This window comes from Pristiophorus japonicus, chromosome 24, assembly GCF_044704955.1.
Source record: "Pristiophorus japonicus isolate sPriJap1 chromosome 24, sPriJap1.hap1, whole genome shotgun sequence".
Lineage (NCBI taxonomy): Eukaryota > Metazoa > Chordata > Chondrichthyes > Pristiophoridae > Pristiophorus > Pristiophorus japonicus.
The window spans coordinates 12580442-12600021 of NC_092000.1; the positions used below are offsets into that span (position 1 = coordinate 12580442).

Genomic DNA, 19580 nt, shown 5'->3' on the forward strand with positions numbered 1-19580 from the left:
TTGGAGGCAGCTTTGAGTGCTTTTCATGTACCCTTTTGCAGCTGTCAAAACAAAAATTGGAATGTAACTGTAAATGCTTGCCATGTGTCCAGACCCCTCCCTCCCTCCCCCACACCACCAAATGTTCTCACCACCTTTCCTGAAGCTGGTTCCGCTGTGCGCAGAAAGCTCGCCGAGGTCCCCCATCGTCCAGTGGCTGTTCCTGTGTGTGTCGCCCCGCAGTCTATTCACAGCGCAACTTGATTCTGTACTCTGCAGACGGTCGCAAGTGCACTTTCTAGCCGGGGGGGTGGGGGGGGTAGGCGGTGGTTACTGAGCAGCATCTGGAGCTGGGCTCCTTGCTCTTCTTCCCCCCCCCCCCTCCCCCCCCTCTACCCCTGCTCTCTAGCCCGATGGTGCAAATGGCAATTGCACCACCTGAACTACTGATCCAGCGAAGCCCACCAATTCAGCACAGATTGGGGAATGAAACCCAGAGCTTTGGGTAAGGCTGGGTTTGTTTTCTTTTTGGAACAGAGGAGGCTAAGGGGAGACCTTATTGAGGTGTATAATATTATGAGGGACCGAGAGAGTGAATAGGAAGGACCTATTTCCCTTAGCAGAGGAGTCAACACCAGGGGGCATAGATTTAAAGTCATTGGTCGAAGGATTAGAGTGGTGTTCAGGGGAAATGTCTTCACCCTGAGGGTGGTGGGGGTCTGGAACTCACGGCCTGAAAGGGGTGGTAGAGGCAGAAACCCTCATCGCATTTAAAAAGTACTTGGATGGGCACTTGAAGTGCTGTAACCTACAGGGCGACGGACCAAGAGCTGGAAAGTGGGATTAAGCTGGATAGCTCTTTGTCGGCCGGCAGGGACACGATGGGCCGGAATGGCCTCCTCCTGTGTTGTGAATTTCTGTGATGCAATTTTTTTCTGCTATGTATGGTGTCGTGGGAAACCATTAGCTTGATGCACTAGACTGTCAAAGGAACAGCAAAAGCAGTAACACTCTGGCACAGTTGATATTGAGTGTGTACCATAGTTTTCGCTCACTGGTTTTAGTCTGTTGAATCTTTAATTTGTGATTTATCTGTCCAGTGAGATTTGATGAACTGGAGGGGAAAATATTTGATTTCTGTGCATCTCACTCGGGGGTGGGGGGGGGAGGAAAAAATGTCAATGAATAATTGTGATCTCGTGCTGTTTTTGAAATAAGAATTCTTGTTGTCATAAGTTAATCTGGGTTTGCATGTGAGGCGCTGGCAATAGCGGTAGGTTTGCATTTTGCAGTATTTAATTTTCAATAGCAATATTGCCAAGCTCAGCTCCCAATGAGTTGATCCAGTGAATAATTGAGCCATACAGATCCTTGAGGTCCCAAGTTTGATTCCTACTTGCAAGTTAGGTGATGCCAGCTGGTGTGCCAATAGGGAGCTGCAGTTTGGCCTGTGTTCCTGAAGGAAATGCTGTCTGAGGTCTTCATAGTTACCTATTAGTTTTCTAATAAAAGTACCCTGTACTGTACTGCGCTAATATGCTGCCAGATACTGGGAGTCCCAAGTTTAGTTTATTCAGGCAATATGTTAACACAGCTGATTTTCTTGATGTATCTCCGTGATTTTGAAAACTTACTACATGTTTTTAATTTAATTTACTTGCTGATGAAATGCACTGTATACTGGAATTTTCCATTACCATGTGTCATAACTCTGTCTGGGCACCAGCCAGCCTCCGGTGTACTGCTGATCAAACTCTGCTCTCTAAAGACAATCTAGTTGTTGGACTTTGTTCATATCTGGTCTCCCGGGCAAGTAATAATCCTTTTCTTTGCAGAACCAACATACCTCATATTCTGCGGAAAAACAAGATGCAGCGGAAGAGAAAATGCCAGCATATGACCAAGAAACACAAGTTCTGATTGATGGTATGTTTTTTTTTAAATTGTCTTTTACCGGCCTAATCAACTTTGGACTGAGACAAAGAATAGCCTAGCTTTTCTAGAGGGTAACGTTCCTACTTATTCTCTCCTTGTTCTCTCTCCCCACCATCCCCCCCTCCCTACAACGTAGGGAAAGAAATCTCCATTTCATTTATTTTATTGGGCAAGTGGAGGTTTTAGACCTGACCACCACCACCTGAGGAGCTCATCAGTAAGTTTGTAAAGAGTTAGTGATGAAACAGCGACCAACTCTGAAGCTTAGATCCTGAGCGCAATTGGCCTTTGTACTTCAATCTGACGAGCATCTGCTTGGATGCCCTGCCCTGTTTCACTTTCTTATATTATGTGCCTTTTAGAAAATATAGAAATTTACAGCGCAGAAGGAGGCCATTTCGGCCCATCGTGTCCGCGCCGGCCGACAAAGAGCCGCACGGCCCTCGGTCAGCAGCCCTGAAGGTTACACACAAACCCATGAACAATGACGAAAAGGCAAAGAGCACCCAGCCCAACCAGTCCGCCCCACACGATTGCAACACCCTTACACTGAAAACATTCTACACTCCACCCCAACCGGAGCCATGTGATCTCCTGGGAGAGGCAAAAAAACAGATAAAAACCCAGGCCAATTTAAGGAGAAAAAAATCTGGGAAATTTCCTCTCCGACCCATCCAGGCAATCGAAACTAGTCCAGGAGATCACCCTGGCCGTATTCTATTCTCTGCAGTAGTTATCATTATATTTTTTCTATCCTGCAACCAAAGTTCATTTTAAATTTTTTTTTTTTGCTATGTCCTCCCCCTTCATACTGCGCGCACTTGCGCTTTTCCCTATTTAAACGCCGGCTGTGCGGACCCTACGCAGCACAAAGTGAACATTGCCAACGACCCTTTGAAATATCTACGCTCTAAGTCCTGCCGCTTACGCAGCCTAATTATAATCACTCCACCATTAGCAGCCATGCCTTCTGTTCCCTAGGCCCCAAACTCTGCAATCCCCTCTCTAAACCCCTCTGTCTGTTTCCCTTGGGACCCTTTACTGTGTTAAAGGCGCTATGTAAATGCAAGTTCTATTGTATTCCTCCTTTGGTTGACTTGACTATCACCTTATTCTTGGTTCTTCGCAATATAAACTATGGTGAAGAAAAAACGTCAGAAGATTCACAAGAATTCTATGAAAATGTTACCCTTCCCGTCCGCAAGGTACAAATTGAACATGACTGTTTTTGATCAACATTTTTCTTGTTCTTTTGTCAATTTTCTGCCCTCAATTCATCCCAGTGGTGTGCTCAGTTCTCGTGTTGGAATTTTACTTCAAAGTAAGATAACAGAATTGTGCACTCGTACACAGGTCATCAATCAAAATATGTACTTTAGATCATGTAGCAATATTTTCACATTCTTTGGAACAGTAGCTTTCTCTTTTTTTTTTCTTCCCCCTCCTTTACAGTTCATAAGTGACTGTCTCCCTCTGATACCTTGTGTAGTTGGTCATTGTTCACAATAGAGTGTCAGCAGAGGGCATCAGTGCTGAACCTGGTGCTGCTCTCGTCCATTATCCATACAAGCACCTTCCAGCAAGGGATTCCTGAATCGTGATCTTGAGTGTAAAAGGGGGCCACTTCCCCCTTCCCCAGGTCAGTGGTGCTGCGGCCAACTTGCAGCGAGTCTTCCATCATCCCGGCTGAGACTAACCCCTCGGCACAAACTAGGGACCACATCTGGGACCTTTGTCCCGTTCACCCATCACCTCTGTGCTCGCTGACTTACATTAGCTCCTGGTTAAGCAATGCCTTGATTTCAAAATTCTCATCCTTGTTTACAAATCCCTTCATGGCCTCACCCCTCCCTATCTCTGTAATCTCCTCCAGCCACACAAATCTGCCCCCCCCACCCCACCGAGATCTATCCTTTGGCCCCCTTCCTATTTCTCATCAAAATGCTGCCCTTTGGCGATATCATCCGAAAACACGGAGTCAGTTTCCACATGTACGCTGACGACACCCAGCTCTACCTCCCCACCACTTCTCTCCACCCCTCCATGGTCACTCAATTGTCAGACTGCTTGTCCCAACTTTCCCGTACTGGATGAGCAGAAATTTTCTCCAGTTAAATATTGGGAGGACCGAAGCCATTTTTGGCCCCCGCCACAAACTGCGTTCCCTAACCACTGACTCCATTCCTCTCCCTAGCATTTGTCTGAGGCTAAACCAGACTGTTCGCAACCTAGGCATCATATCTGACCCTGAAATTAGCTTGCGGCCACACAACCGCGACATCACTAAACCGCCTATTCCCACCTCCATAAAATTGCCCATCTCCGCCCCTGCCTCAGCTCTTCTGCTGCTGAAACCGACATCCATGCCTTTGTTACCTTGAGACTTGACTACTCAAATGCACTCCTGTCTGACCTCCCACATTCTACCCTACGTAAACTTGAGGCCATCCAAAACTCGGCAGCCCCTGTCCTAACTCGCACCAAGTCCCGATCACCGATTACCCCATGTGGCTCCCAGTTAAGCCACGCCTCGATTTCAAAATTCTCATCCTTCTTTCCAAATCCCGACTTGGCCTTGCCCCTCCCTACCTCTACTCTCATTCAGTCTCAACCCCTGCCCCCACCCCTCCCGGAGATATCTGCGTTCCTCAAATTCTGCTCTCTGAAGCATCCCTGATTTTAATTGCTCAACCATTGGTGGCCATGCCTTCACCTGCCTCGGTCCTAAACTTTGGAACTCCCTCCCTAAACTTCACCACCTCTCTACTTCTCTTCCTTTAAGACGCTCCTTAAAACCTACCTCCCACCTGCCGTAATTTCTTCTTGTGTGCTTCGGTGTCAAATTTTTGTCTTAATGCCTGTGCTGCGCCTTGGGATGTTTCACTACATCAAAGGCGCTATATAAATACATGTTGATATTAATCTCTCCTGAGTCTATAGGAGACCCCCATTCTTGGGTTATGTCAAAGTGGCAGTCAGACGAACGATATGAAATTAAAGTGGGTGTAATAATGAAATAGGTTTGAAGCCGATATTAAATTATATTTTTTTAGACTGCTTGAAATGCATTATTAGCAACCTTGCGGTACTATAAGCAGAGGGTGCATTTCCCGGTCTGCCTGGTTGGTGATCTGCATATAAACACTTGAGAGATTTATAAAATGATGCAAAGTGAATAATTAGCAAGGAAACAAAGCCTGTCAGTTTTAAAGTGGAACCTCAATTATCATCCATAATGGAGGAGACCTTCTGGTGAATAATGGGAATTGCTGGCTACCTGAGTTACAAATGTTCAGCTTGCCTATATGGTACAGCACTATTCTAGGGGTGGGAATGAAGGTCAGTACAGCACAAATAGTGAACACCATGAGGCTACAACTTGTAAGAATCCTGTAAAAGTGAATAGACAAAATGTTGGACAGTTGGGAGTGCATATAAATGGAGGTTCCAGCAAATATTTTATACTTTGGGTCTGGTGTAACATGCTCTTTTGTTCTTGATTTTTTTTTTTCTCTTCCATTCTCTCCCCGCTGACTCGAGCTTGGGGTATGGTTCTATCGGAAGTAGCAGTCCCGCTGTTATCGTGTACATGTATCATTTTCATGCACAAGCCAGTAACAGCAGGTTATTCAACTGTGGGAGGCATCGCGGCTGAGCTCAACTCTGCCCTTGCTTGATCGCCACCTGCACTTACATTCATTGCGCAACTCTTTATTCACTCTTGTCTTGGCCTACGGGCACTGAGGCCAGTTGTGGTGCCCCAGATGTTGCTCTGGCTGAGGTCAACAGCAAGAGATATTAAACTTGGTGCTTTTACTCCCAGGGCCACTGGGATAGCATTTTGATTTAAAAAAAAAAACAACATGGTTTTGAAACCAGAAGCGTAAATCGCATCTTTAAAATAAAAATCCCCTTTGGGTAGCAACAGTCACTACAGATTTAGATACGGACCGACAGTTCATCAAACGTTTGTGTCCTTTTCCATCGGGGCACATCCCTGCAATTATACACACAAGGTGAAATCCTACAGGATCACCATTGGGGGATGCAAGTCGTCTACTCAGTTTGGTTACACCCGTGATAAATGCTCATACTTCCACGAGGAGCGCGCAGGTGTGTCGCTGCTTTATTTACAACTTGCTCTTTGCAATCCGCAGGGTGTGCTGCCATTTAATTCATATGGGTGTCTGACGCTTGTTTACACAACGCAGGTACAAACTGAAACCAGGGTTGCTGCAGGTTGAGACCTGTTTGCTGGGATTGCATTATGGGCTCGGGTTTCATCCCAACTAAGCTGCTTTTAGGCGAGGGAAATACAGATTGGTAGCACGTGTGGTTTCTGTACTTGGTGCTGCCTCGTGTAGGTGCGACGTCTCAAATCCGGCTGTCGGAAAATCGCAATTGTCCGAAAACAGGACATTTTTAAGACTATCACATTTGATATTCAGTGAAATAAAATTCGGAATTATTGTCCAAAAACCAGCGGGCCGGACTCGTTAAATCGGCTTCGTCGCTATGGTTTAAGTGGCGTGCGATTGGTCCGAGCCTTGCCGAATGGCCTTTGACCCGACCCGACCTGACCCATGCCACCATTTGTACTTTGTCCATCTCAGTAGCATACGGACGCTCTTGATTTTCTTGTCCGAACTCCAGGAAAAAATCCGAAAATCTGCACTGTCTGGGTCCCGAGGCTGCTGGATTTGAGCCGTTGTACCTGTACCCTGACACTATACAGGATGTGTAAACTGTGACACTTGCATCTACCCTTTATGAATTGGGCGCAAATAGCCTTTGCTTTGGAGACTCGCTCTTTGCGAAGCAGCTATGCCTAAATGAAAACGTTGCACTAATTAACTGAGACAGGAGGAAGAACTGACTGCTGGAAGTCCGAAATAAACCCGTCCTAAAAATGCACAGGAGAGTTGTGATGAAGTATGCCACCCAGACCTTATTTTCATTCAGCTGCTGATTGACTTGCTGAGCATTTCCTGTTTTTATTTCCAGCATAATTATACTAGCTCCTTTTGCGGCATGCACAAGTTAGCTTTTTTTCCAAATATTGGCCACTTCATTTGGGGCAGCATCTACAATTTGTATAATATCCATGTGCAATAATTGATGTTGAGCTAGACATGTACCAAGTGTACTCTTTTGCCTTTTAGCCAGTGTTCTGCACTCAGTTGCGGGATACGATAAATTTTACTGCAGATTTCATATTCAGTTGCATATGTTGCCGTTGATTTGTGCTGTAATGCATAACAGCTATTCTAAGTAAAGCTGGGTTTCAAGTCCATATATCATTACTTGCTTGAAATCCAAATAATGCTTACTGGTGAATACTGCGGACTCTCGGTACCCACTTGCTGACCAACTTGATTTAATTTTTTTTTTAATTCATTCATGGGATGCGGGCGTTGCTGGCGAGACTAGAATTTATTGCCCATCCCTATTTGCCCTTGAGAAGGTGGTGGTGGCCTTCGCCTTGAACCGCTGCAGTCCGTGTGGTGAAGGTGCTCCCACAGTGCTGTTAGGGAGGAAGTTCCAGGATTTTGACCCAGCGATGATGAAGCAACGGTGATATATTTCCGTAAGGATGGTGTGTGAGGGGAACGTGGATGTGGTGGTGGTCAATGCTCCCTTTAAATTATGGGGTGGGGGGCCTCTTTTCAGGGGCTGCACAGCCTGCTCGGCACTGCGCGTGTGCGGTTGTTCCTATTGAAGAGCTGGCTGTGCGGGAGCTGCAGCGCACTGAGCGGCTGCCCAGCTTCAAGGAAACATGGCTGGTGCTCCCATACGCTGCTGCTCATGTCCTGTTGGGTAGATGTCGCGGGCTTGGGAACCAATGCCGAAGAAGCCTTGGCGAGTTGCTGCAGTGCATCGTGCAGAATGGTGCACACTGCAGCCAGGGGGCGCCGGTGGTGGAGGGAGTGAATGTTGAATTGAAGGTGGTGGATGGGGTGCCAATCAAGCGGGCTGCTTTGTCCTGGATGGTGTCGAGCTTCTTGTGTTGGAGCTGCACTCATCCAGGCAAGTGGAGAATATTCCACCACACTCCAGATTTGTGCCTTGGAGATGGTGGAAAGTCTTTGGGGACTCGGGAGATGAATCATTTGCCACAGCATACCCAACCTCTGACCTGCTGTTGCCACATTATTTATGCAGCTGCGCCTGTTAAATATCTGGTCAATGGTGACCCCCCAGGATGTTGGTGGGGGATTTGATTGTAATGCCATTGAATATCGGGGGAGGGTGATTGGACACTATTGACTACTGCCCGGCGCTCGTGTGGCGTGAATGTTATATGCTACTTATCAGCTCAGTGTTGTTCAGGTCTTCCATGCGGGCAAGGACTGCTTTATCTGAGGAATTGCAAATGGAACTGAGTATTGTGCACTCATCAGCGAACATGCCCACTTCTGACCTCACAGCTGACTCCTACATGCCTAGGGAAAGAGCAGAGGGTTGCATAAAAGTCGTGCAGGATTTCAAAGATGCTGTCTCGGGCTGCAGTTTTAGCTTAAGATGCAAGAAATCGTAAGCATGAAAGGGGAAGGGTTTGTCACATGAAGAAAGGATTGGGCCTACACTCATTGGAGTTTAGAAGACTGAGAGGTGATCTTATTGAAAGGTATAAGATTCTGAGGGGGGCTTGACAGGGTGGATGCAGAGAGGATGTTTCCCCTTGTGGGGGAGTCTAGAACTAGGGGGCATAGTCTCAGAATAAGGGGTCACCCATTTAAGACGGAGGTGAGGAGGAATTTCTTCTGAGGGTTGTGAATTTTGGAATTCTCTACCCCAGAGAGTAGTGGAGGCTGGGTCATTGAATATGTTTGAGTTGGAGATGGACAGATTTTTGAACGATAAGGGAGTCGAGGGTTATGGGGAGCGGGCAGGGAAGTGAAGTTGAGGCCAAGATCAGATCAGCCGTGATCTTATTGAATGGCGGAGCAGGCTGGAGGGGCCGGGTGGCCTACTACTCCTATTGCTTATGATCTTGTGAGGAGGCAAGAAGTCTATATATGCAGCCGTTTCATTGAGAGGTTCAGAGGGCGTTGATCGCGATTCAGTCATCACGTCCTTTTTTGATTCTGTGTACCAATAATCACACTTCAGTAGGCAGTTTATTCTTTCTCATGATGGCATTGCACCCCACATAGTCACCATTCGCACTGTTTAATTGAGATGTAGTAACTGAAATCCATTTGCATACCAGCAAATAAAACAATGGAGAAAGATTTTATTTCCAGAGGACACACATTTAAGATGATTGGCAGAAGAACCAAAGGCGACATGAGGAAAAACTTTTTTCTGATGCAGCGAGTAGTTAGGATCTGGAGTGCACTGCCTGAGAGGACGGTGGAGGCAGACTCAATCTTGGCTTTCAAAAGGGAATTGGATAAGTACCTGAAGGAAAACGATTTGCTGGGCTACGGGCAAAGGGAAGGGCAGTGGGACTAGCTGAAGTGGTTTTGCTGAGAGCCAGCCCGGGCTGAATGGCCTCCTTCTGCGCTGTAACCATTCCGTGATTGTGTGTGAATTTGTGGTCCATGGAATGAATGTGTTATGCCTAAATTGGTTTTGAAAAAAAATCTTCCGATATCATCGCTCGTCAAAAATCCTGTTTCCAGATCTGACATTGTGGGAAGGGAACATAATGGGAACTGAGCGACTTCAGCTTTTCTAATTTTATTTTTTTGCCGAGCAAATTCTCGTTTTGAGAGGTCAGGACAAGGAGAGGCCACTGCAGGCTCTGTCGTTCTATTTCAGCAAAACTGCTGCAGCAGCAGAAAACCGCTGGCAATGTTTTTTTTATTATTTTCTGCTTCCTTGTTTTATCCTCTTTATCTTTTCGTTTTTTTAAACACATCAAAGGACGGGTCAGGGCTGAGCCAGCAGCTTTCTGCCAGCACTTATCCTTGCACCAGGGTGGTTTCAAGCCCCCATCAACGAAAGTGACCTAGATTTGTGGAGCAGTCCGCTGGATACCAATTCATTTGACAAACCGAAGAGAATTTTTTCTTTTTGAAGTTCAAGGTCTAAGACTACAAAATGAGCAGAGAAGGCTTATGTGAATATATATATTTTTTTTGATCCCGGTACATACAATTGATAGAAGAAGTCAAAATTTTCCTTTCCGCTTTGGGCTTATTTGCCCTGTAAATATGTTTGGTTTCTATTAAACCTGTTTGTAATGGAAAATTATTTTAGATGCAAAGAGGCAAAGCTCCTCGAGTTGAGGACTTCATTTCCAGCTGCCATTTTGAAAACGTTTTCTTTTCAAAATGGAGGGTGTGTATAATACTTGTTTGTTTAAGAAGCAATAGAAACACTAAAGCATTTACTTCATTAGATGTTGCATTAGCAAAATGCTGGCGGTAATGAATGGGCTATTTTATACTTGCAGCAACTTGCAAGCGTTGACCAGTATTGCAAGTACCAGGGAGGTATGTACCGAGATGGACAACAAGCTGCTAGTTTGTGAAGAGGATGAGCTGTGAGGAAGGTTAAGGCCTCTGCTTTTACAGGCTAAGAAAGGTGGTGGTTGAGGAGGCACTCATCAACGTTTATAAAATATTCAGTCGTGTAGATAAATTAAACCCAGATTATTATTTCAAAGTATGCCAAGAAGGTATGCCGAGAGCGGGCACACAAATGAAAATGAGTGTAAAGTAACTTAAAACGGCAGGGGAGAATGATAACTGAAATAATCAGGGTCATCGAGACAGAAACATTGTTCAAAATGCAGCTGTGTGCTGCGTTGGAGTTAGAATACTGGAGGGCTTAAGTTTTGGGGCCAGTCTGTCCCTGACTTTACTGATGTACATGTGTTTTTTTTAAAAATTACATCTCTTGTATATTTTTTCCTAATCATGCACTTCTCTTTTTGCATCTGGTCGCCTTCAACTTCTCTCTGCAACGTTGCCAAATTAGTCTGGTGGGGTTCTGCGTAATGGATTATATCTCAAGACCCTTGACAACCATACGTAAGGAGAGCATGTCTCCGTCCTCGCCTCTCCCCTTCTCTGCATACAATTTGCTGAAAAAGGAGCCTCATATTGAGGATTATAATTGAACAACTTGCGAGGGTGTTTTTAAAAAAAAAAAAATTGTTAATCTCCGGAGACCTCTGTATATTTAGTCACTTCCCTGTCAAAGAGTGAAATTAGTGTTGTATTTTTCTGTCCACTAAATTCTGACCCAGTCGATGACCCGGGGTGAAGCCCATCAATCTGCCACTTTACTATCAGGCAGCCTGGCACCTAACTCTCTGCGACAGAATACGCTTAAGATAACCTCTTTAATTATTGAATTTGCACCCATTCCTCGTCGGCATAACATTTTATTTTGTTTGTTTTTTTCCAAATCATTCCGCATGTTTGCACGATTTTCGTATGCAGAAATGGATTTGCTGTGGGCTTCCTTTAAATTTATTTTTTGCATAGTGGTTTTAAAATTCAAAAATCGATTGTCATGAAATATGGAGTAGCTGTGGTCCCAGAAGAGAAGGCAGTGTTTGTGTAAGTGGCTGTGTCAGCGTGCATAAAGCTGATGTCATTGTCTCGGAGGACGGCAGGTGCTAGTTCCTGCTGGGAGGATAATGCAGCATTTTCCAACCTAAATTGCTGGCTCTCGGCTCAAGGCTGCAGCCTTTCTGGCGCCATATCATGCAGGAGCCTGGCCCTGCTGTGAGCATGTAGCTACACACTTGAGACCCATTTAGGAAAGGTTTTTTTTTTAACCCCTCAAACACTACGTTTCCTTTATGGAACGGTTCCAGTTCCCTCATTGTCTTCAATACTTCTGTTGTGTAATTATTTTTCACTCATTTTCATTATCTCCACCAAGCAAACCCCCTGCCTAGACTTGAGCTGTTTTGCCAATCCTGAAACTTGGTGTTGAATTGTAGTAAATGCTGATAGAATAGTGTGTTGTGCCATGACATTCACCTGTAGTAAAAGAAAGACTTGGATTTATACAGCGCCTTTCACGACCACCAGATGTCTCAAAGCGCTTTACAGCCAATGAAGTACTTTTGGAGTGTAGTAACTTTTGTAATATGGAAATGTGCCATAACATTCACCTGTAGCCTTTTGAGTCAGAAGGTCATTGGTTTCAAGCTGTTGACAGTTGGAACTGGTGCTCTCCACTCTCTGTCCTGGGATAGTTGGAACTGGTGCTCTCCAATCTCCCATCCTGTGATAGTTGGAACTGGTGCTCTCCACTCTCCCGTCCTGTGATAGTTGGAACTGTTGCCCTCCACTCTCCCGTCCTGTGACAGTTGGAACTGTTGTTCTCCACTCTCCCGTCCTGTGACAGTTGGAACTGTTGTTCTCCACTCTCCCGTCCTGAGATAGTTGGAACTGTTGCTCTCCACTCTCTGTCCTGTGATAGTTGGAACTGGTGCTCTCCACTCTCTGTCCTGTGATAGTTGGAACTGTTGCTCTCCACTCTCTGTCCTGTGATAGTTGGAACTGGTGCTCTCCACTCCCGTCCTGTGACAGTTGGAACTGTTGCTCTCCACTCTCCCGTCCTGTGATAGTTGGAACTGTTGCTCTCCACTCTCCCGTCCTGTGATAGTTGGAACTGTTGCTCTCCACTCTCCCGTCCTGTGATAGTTGGAACTGGTGCTCTCCACTCTCCCGTCCTATGATAGTTGGAACTGTTGCTCTCCACTCTCCCGTCCTATGATTGTTGGAACTGGTGCTTTCCACTCTCCCGTCCTGGGATAGTTGGAACTGGTGCTTTCCACACTCTGTCCTGTGACAGTTGGAACTGGTGCTTTCCACTCTCCCGTTGGTGCAGGAGGGAGGGCTTTAGTTTCCTGAACAATTGGGACCGCTTCTGGGGTAGGTGGGACCTGTACAAGTCGGACAGATTACACCTCAACAGAGACTGAACCAATGTTCTCGCGGGTGGTTTTGATAGTGCGGTTGGGAGGACTTTAAACTAGCTTGGCAGGGGGATGGGAACCCAGGAGAGGGCTCTGAGCTAGTTGGGGTGGGTGAGAGCTCAGATGTACAGAACCCCAAGAAAGAATGCAAGAGGCAACAGAGCAGAGTAGCACTGGGGTAAGTGTAAACCACAAGGTGATAGGAAGGGACAGTATGTATGAAAATAAAGGGGCTGCAGGAGGGTTCAAAACTAAAAATCATGGTTTAAAAACTAGTATTAAAACACTTTACAGAAATGCACGCAGCATTCGAAACAAAGTAAATGAGTTGAAGGCACAAATCATTACAAATGGGTATGATTTGGTGGCCATTACTGAAACGTGGTTGCAGGGTGGCCAAGACTGGGAATTAAACATACAGGGGTATTTGACAATTCGGAAAGATAGACAAGAGGGGAAGGGAGGTGGGGTAGCTCTGTTAATGAAGGATGATATCAGGGCAGTTGAGAGACAATATTGGCTCTAATGAACAAAATGTTGAATCATTGTGGGTGGAGATTAGAGATAGTAAGGGGAAAAAGTCACTGGTGGGCGTAGTTTATAGGCCCCCAAATAATAACTTCACGGTGGGGCGGACAATAATCAAGGGAATAATGGAGGCATGTGAAAAAGGAACGGCAGTAATCATGGGGGATTTTAACCTACATATCGATTGGTCAAATCAAATCGCACGGGGTAGCCTGGAGGAGGAATTCATAGAATGCATACTGGATTGTTTCTTAGAACAGTATGTTACAGAACCTACAAGGGAGCAAGCTATCTTAGATCTGGTCCTGTGTAATGAGACAGGAATAATAAACGATCTCCTAGTAAAAGATCCTCTCGGAATGAGTGATCACAATATGATTGAATTTGTAATACAGATTGAGGGTGAGGAAGTAGTGTCTCAAACGAGCGTACTATGCTAAAACAAAGGGGACTACAGTGGGATGAGGGCAGAATTGGCTAAAATAGACTGGAAAGACAGATTAAACGGTGGCACAATTGAGGAACAGCGGAGGACTTTTAAGGAGCTCTCATAGTGCTCAACAAAAATATATTGCAGTGAAAAAAAAGGGCGGTAAGAGAAGGTATAACCAGCTGTGGATAACCAAGATAATAAAGGATAGTATCAAATTAAAAACCATTGCGTATAAGGTGGCCAAGGTTAGTGGGAAACTAGAAGATTGGGAAAATTTTAAACGACAGCAAAGAATGACTAAGAAAGCAATAAAGAAAGGAAAGATAGATTACGAAAGTAAACTTGCGCAAAACATAAAAACAGATAGTAAAAGCTTTTACTGATATAAAACGGAAAAGCGTGATTAAAGTAAATGTTGGTCCCTTAGAAGATGAGAAGAGGGATTTAATAATGGGAAATGTTGACATGGCTGAGATCTTAAACAATTATTTTGCTTCAGTCTTCACAGTGGAAGACACAAAAACCATGCCAAAAATTGCTGGTCACGGGAATGTGGGAAGGGAGGACCTTGAGACAATCATTATCACTAGGGGGGTAGTGCTGGACAGGCTAATGGGACTGAAGGTAGACAAGTCCCCTGGTCCTGATGAAATGCATCCCAGGGTATTAAAAGAGATGGCGGAAGTTATAGGAAATGCATTCGTTATAATCTACCAAAATTCTCTGGACTTTGGGGAGGTACCATCGGATTGGAAAGCAGCTAATGTAACGCCTCTGTTTAAAAAAAAAAAGGGGGCAGACAAAAGGCAGGTAATTATAGGCCGGTTAGTTTAACATCTGTAGTGGGGAAAATGCTTGAAGCTATCATTAAGGAAGAAATAGCGTGATATCTAGATAGGAATAGTGCAATCAAGCAGACGCAACATGGATTCATGAAGGGGAAATCATGTGTAACTAATTCACTGAAGTTCTTTGAGGATATAACCAGCATGGTGGATAGAGGTGTACCGATGGATGTGGTGTATTTAGATTTCCAAAAGGCATTCGATAAGGTGCCACACAAAAGGTTACTGCAGAAGATACGCGGAGTCAGAGGAAATATATTAGCATGGATAGAGAATTGGCTGGCAGAAAGCAGAGAGTCGGGATAAATGGGTCCTTTTCGGGTTGGAAATCGGTGGTTAGTGGTGTGCCGCAGGGATCGGTGCTGGGACCACAACTGTTTACAATATACATAGATGACCTGGAAGAGGGGACAGAGTGTAGTGCAACAAATTTGCAGATGACACAAAGATTAGTGGGAAAGCGGGTTGTATAGAGGACACAGAGGCTGCAGAGAGATTTAGATAGGTTAAGCGAATGGGCTAAGGTTTGGCAGATGGAATACAATGTCGGAAAATGTGAGGTCATCCACCTTGGGGGGGGGGCGGGGGGGGGAAACAGTAAAAGGGAATATTATTTGAATGGGGAGAAATTACAACATGCTGCGGTGCAGAGGGACCTGGGGGTCCTTGTGCATGAATCCCAAAAAGTTAGTTTGCAGGTGCAGCAGGTAATCAGGAAGGTGAATGGAATGTTGGCCTTCATTGCGAGAGGGATGGAGTACAAAAGCAAGGAGGTCCTGCTGCAACTGTACAGGGTATTGGTGAGGCCGCACCTGGAGTACTGCGTGCAGTTTTGGTCACCTTACTTAAGGAAGGATATACTAGCTTTGGAGGGGGTACAGAGACGATTCACTCGGCTGATTCTGGAGATGAGGGGGTTACCTTGTGATGATAGATTGAGTAGACTGGGTCTTTACTCGGAGTTCAGAAGGATGAGGGGTGATCTTATAGAAACATTTAAAATAATGAAAGGGATAGATAGGATAGAGGCAGAGAGGTTGTTTCCACTGGTCGGGGAGACTAGAACTAAGGGGCACAGCCTCAAAATACGGGGGAGCCAATTTAAAACCGAGTTGAGAAGGAATTTCTTCTTCCAGAGAGTTGTGAATCTGTGGAATTCTCTGCCCAAGGAAGCAGTTGAGGCTAGCTCATTGAATGTATTAAAATCACAGATAGATTTTTAACCAATGAGGGAATTAAGGGTTATGGGGAGCGGGCGGGTAAGTGGAGCTGAGTCCACGGCCAGATCAGCCATGATCTTGTTGAATGGCAGTGCAGGCTCGAGGGGCTAGATGGCCTACTCCTGTTCCTAATTCTTATGTTCTGTTCTTATTAATGTTGGGGAGGTCCAGAACCAGGGTCACAGTCTAGGGATAAGGGGTAAGCCATTTAGGACTGAGATGAGGAGAGACTTCTTCATCCAGAGAGTGGTGAACCTGTGGAATTCTCTGCCACAGAAAGTTGTTGAGGCCAATTCACTAAATATATTCAAAAAGGAGTTAGATGTAGTCCTTACTACTAGGGGGATCAAGGGGTGTGGCGAGAAAGCAGGAATGGGGTACTGAAGTTGCATGTTCAGCCATGAACTCATTGAATGGCAGTGCAGGCTCGAATGGCCGACTCCTGCACCTATTTTCTATGTTTCGATGTAAGCTCCATTCCAGGACTCTAACATCCTGTCGGCTGAAGCTGCATTGCACTGCTTTCAGATGCGACGTCTAATCGAGGCGACCTCTGCCTCTGGCTATTGAAGATTCAGTGTACTGTTCAGAGAAGAGCACGGAAGTTGCCCAGGTGTCCTGGCCAACATTTATTCATCAACCAACGTCACTAAAAGGTCATTAGATTAGCTGTGTTATTGTACAAAATGCCCCCTTAAGTGTGTAACCCTCAAATAAAAATGCTTATGTCAGATCAGCCATGATCTTATTGAATGGCTGAGCAGGCTCGAGGGGCCAAATGGCCTACTCCTGCTCCTAATCCTTATGTTCATTATAACTGTGCAAACTGGCTGCTGCAATTTCCTATGTATGACCGTGACTACATTTCAAAAGTACTTGATTGGCTATGAAGTGCTTTGGGATGTCCTGAGGTAAAAGGTGCTGTGTTACTGCAAGTTCTTCGTGACTGACTGCTTAATTTCTAACACTTTTTTTTTTGCCAGTTGTCTTTCTTCCCCTTCCCAAATGCACTAACTCTTGCTGGGCCATTGCAGCCATTCTTAATATGTGCGCCCGATGAATGCCGGTAGACTATTTGACAGTGGAGGGCGTCATATGAGCTGGATCCTTTTGTTAATCTGCGTGCACACACATGCTTCTTCCAGCTTGGGTCAGTGGATAGCGATCTGGAGAAGGACCTTGGCTGATTCTTTGGCCTTTTCAGTTCATGGGTGCAGAGGTAACCAACCGTAGCTCTTGTTGAAATTGGCTATCTCGGCTCAGACCAGGAATTGAACCCGAGACTTTCTGCTCTCAATCCCTTGCTGCGACATTCGGGATCATTGTCATTCAGTCGATCATCAAGGAAGCACCCCAGTAATTCTTAGAACCATATTTACTTCGTCTAGCTTTGCAAAGAGTAACGCACAATTGCAGAGTGACCAATTTATACTACAGTGCACCCTAGTATGGGTTTAACTTCTGGGATGATATTTCTCCTGTAAATCCTGGCAAATTTTGTATCGTAGCAACACATGTTCTGGTTGATGCATCTCTAATTGTTTATAGAACTCAAAGTTGGCACATAGACAGTCTGAAGATTCCTTTTTTGATAGCTCTCACTGTCTGATCCCATCTCTGGCCGCACCCCGCGCCCCCCCCAACCCCCAGACTTGTGAAACCAATAATTACACCTCATTTTACAAGCTCAATAGTAAGAAACGTCACTGTGCTTGCGCATGTAATTCCTTCCAGTCTCGTTGACTTGTCAAGATAAGTGAAGAAGTAGTTAGGGTGGAGAGAGGAGGACCATTTAAGCAATTTCTAGATACAGGTTGGACCTCCTCTGGTCCGCGATTCTCTGATCCGCAAACATCCACGGTTCGGCTTTGGCATTAGTTTCCTGTGCTTCCTGGCTCTCTCTGTTCATTGCTGTGGAGACAGAGAGAGTGAGGCCCGAGTTTCGCAGCTGGAGCGTGGCGGAGGTGTTCAGGAGTCCGGACGCTATCTACAGGTAGCGGTAAGCCCAGGCTCGGCGTGACCTCCCGTGGTTCAGAAAACTCTGTTCCGGCACCGGTCAGGTCCTTAGGGTGCCAGACCAGAGAGGCCTAACCTGTATATAGGATCTGAATTTGGAGCACAGGATCATGCTTGTTAATGAAATGGATTTATTTTTATTTAGCACCTTTTAATCTTAAGATGTCTTACAGTACTTTACAGCCAACAAATTACTTTTGAAGTGTAGTCTAATATGGCAGTCAATTTGCACACGCTGCAATGAGATAAATAACTAGATAATCTGAGTATTTGAGTGGTGTTGGCCAATGAATACATTTTAGCCAGAAAATCAGGAGATCTACCTTGCTGATCTTCAAATAGTGCGATAGAACCATTTACATCTACTTGAGCAGGCAGTCGGGGCCCCCTTTTTAACATCTTATCCGAATAATGCTGTGAGCAGCAATGAAAGTTGGCTTATGACTGGAGGAAATTGAGTAATACCTTGTGGGAGGAGGAGGAGGATCAGTGGCGAGGTGCTGGAATGTATTCGTCCATGTACATTAATGCTAGATAATCACACTTGGGTTAAAGGATTCCTTGTCTCCATGCATGCAGCTCGTCAATCTATTTTGAGGAGCTCTCTTTGCCTTCAATCTGGCTACTGCACGGCTGGTTACTAATTTCAACTTTCTGAAGTGATTTGTTTCACAAAACACACAAAAGCTCTTCACATATCTAGAATCCCAGGCCTGTGGCAGACACATGACTTGGCTTGACACCTCTGCCAGTATCGGTGTACCCAGTCTCCAAGAGATGCTCGAGTGATTACTCCCTGCCCTTTTTCTTTGTGGCATTTGGAGTATGTAGACACACAACCTGCTGCAGTACATTGATATGCCAGCGTTCTGTGCCATCACAGCACAGCAATTTACCTAATCGTACCTCTGCTCGTATAATTGTGTAAAGCACTTTGTCGTTTCGACACGCAAGGTGTTGTATTAATGCTGTTATCTTCACCGTTACTTTTGTGGAGAAAGAAAGGGCTGATGACCGATACGTACTGAACAAATTTACACCTGTTGCGCGACAGCAAAGTGGTCGTGCCTGTTGGAATGCTGTTCAATTCCCTGTTAAGCCTGCTGCGTGCCATTTGCTTTTCAGTTGCCGACAAAGCTCGAAATGAATTCTCCGAAGCTGAGAAGTCGCTGAAGGAGGTGGAGAATGCGATCGGGTAATGTACCTCAAATATAAAATATTAGCTGTTTGATATTCAAGGCAAGGCATCTGGCATTTAAAAAAAAAAAAAAAAAAAAAATCCCAAAGCATCCTTTTTAATTAAGCTGAGAAAATCTCTCCCTGAGAAGCATCAATGTGAGCCCAGAGCTTGAAATAGTTCAAAAACCTGAGTAATTTGCTATTTGCCAGACTCCCTATTAAAGCTGAGGCATAGCAGATGAGTTTCGAAGATAATATAATGCTTAAACCACTGTTGTCTTGAGGCTGAATGGGTGGTTGGAGGGGGCAGAGAAGACCCAGGAAAGGAAAAGGTGCTCTTCTGCGATAGCTAAGGCAGACCATAAAGGATCTTTACAATACATCTATCTGTGCTGTACTGACTGAGGGCGATTGACATAGTTAACACGGGAGGTAATTCTCCAACATTATGTGTCGCCAAAGACTGGGTGGCATAACTATTTGACATTAACTTAAAAAAGATTGGTGAGAGCCGAGCGGTTTCTTGCGCAGCACTGAAGTGGTGTTCTAAGAAT

The 19580-nt window shown here is 45.2% G+C and overlaps 1 protein-coding gene across 2 annotated transcripts in view; it reads left to right on the forward strand.

Moving 5' to 3' along the window:
* The window catches only part of prkcsh (PRKCSH beta subunit of glucosidase II), a 78212-nt gene that overhangs the window by 39345 nt on the left and 19287 nt on the right, over positions 1-19580 (forward strand). For both annotated transcript variants that reach the window (XM_070867262.1, XM_070867263.1), the window contains exons 11-12: positions 1815-1905; positions 18973-19042. In XM_070867262.1, coding sequence (XP_070723363.1) covers positions 1815-1905; positions 18973-19042 — 161 coding nt within the window. The remainder of the gene's footprint in view (positions 1-1814; positions 1906-18972; positions 19043-19580) is intronic.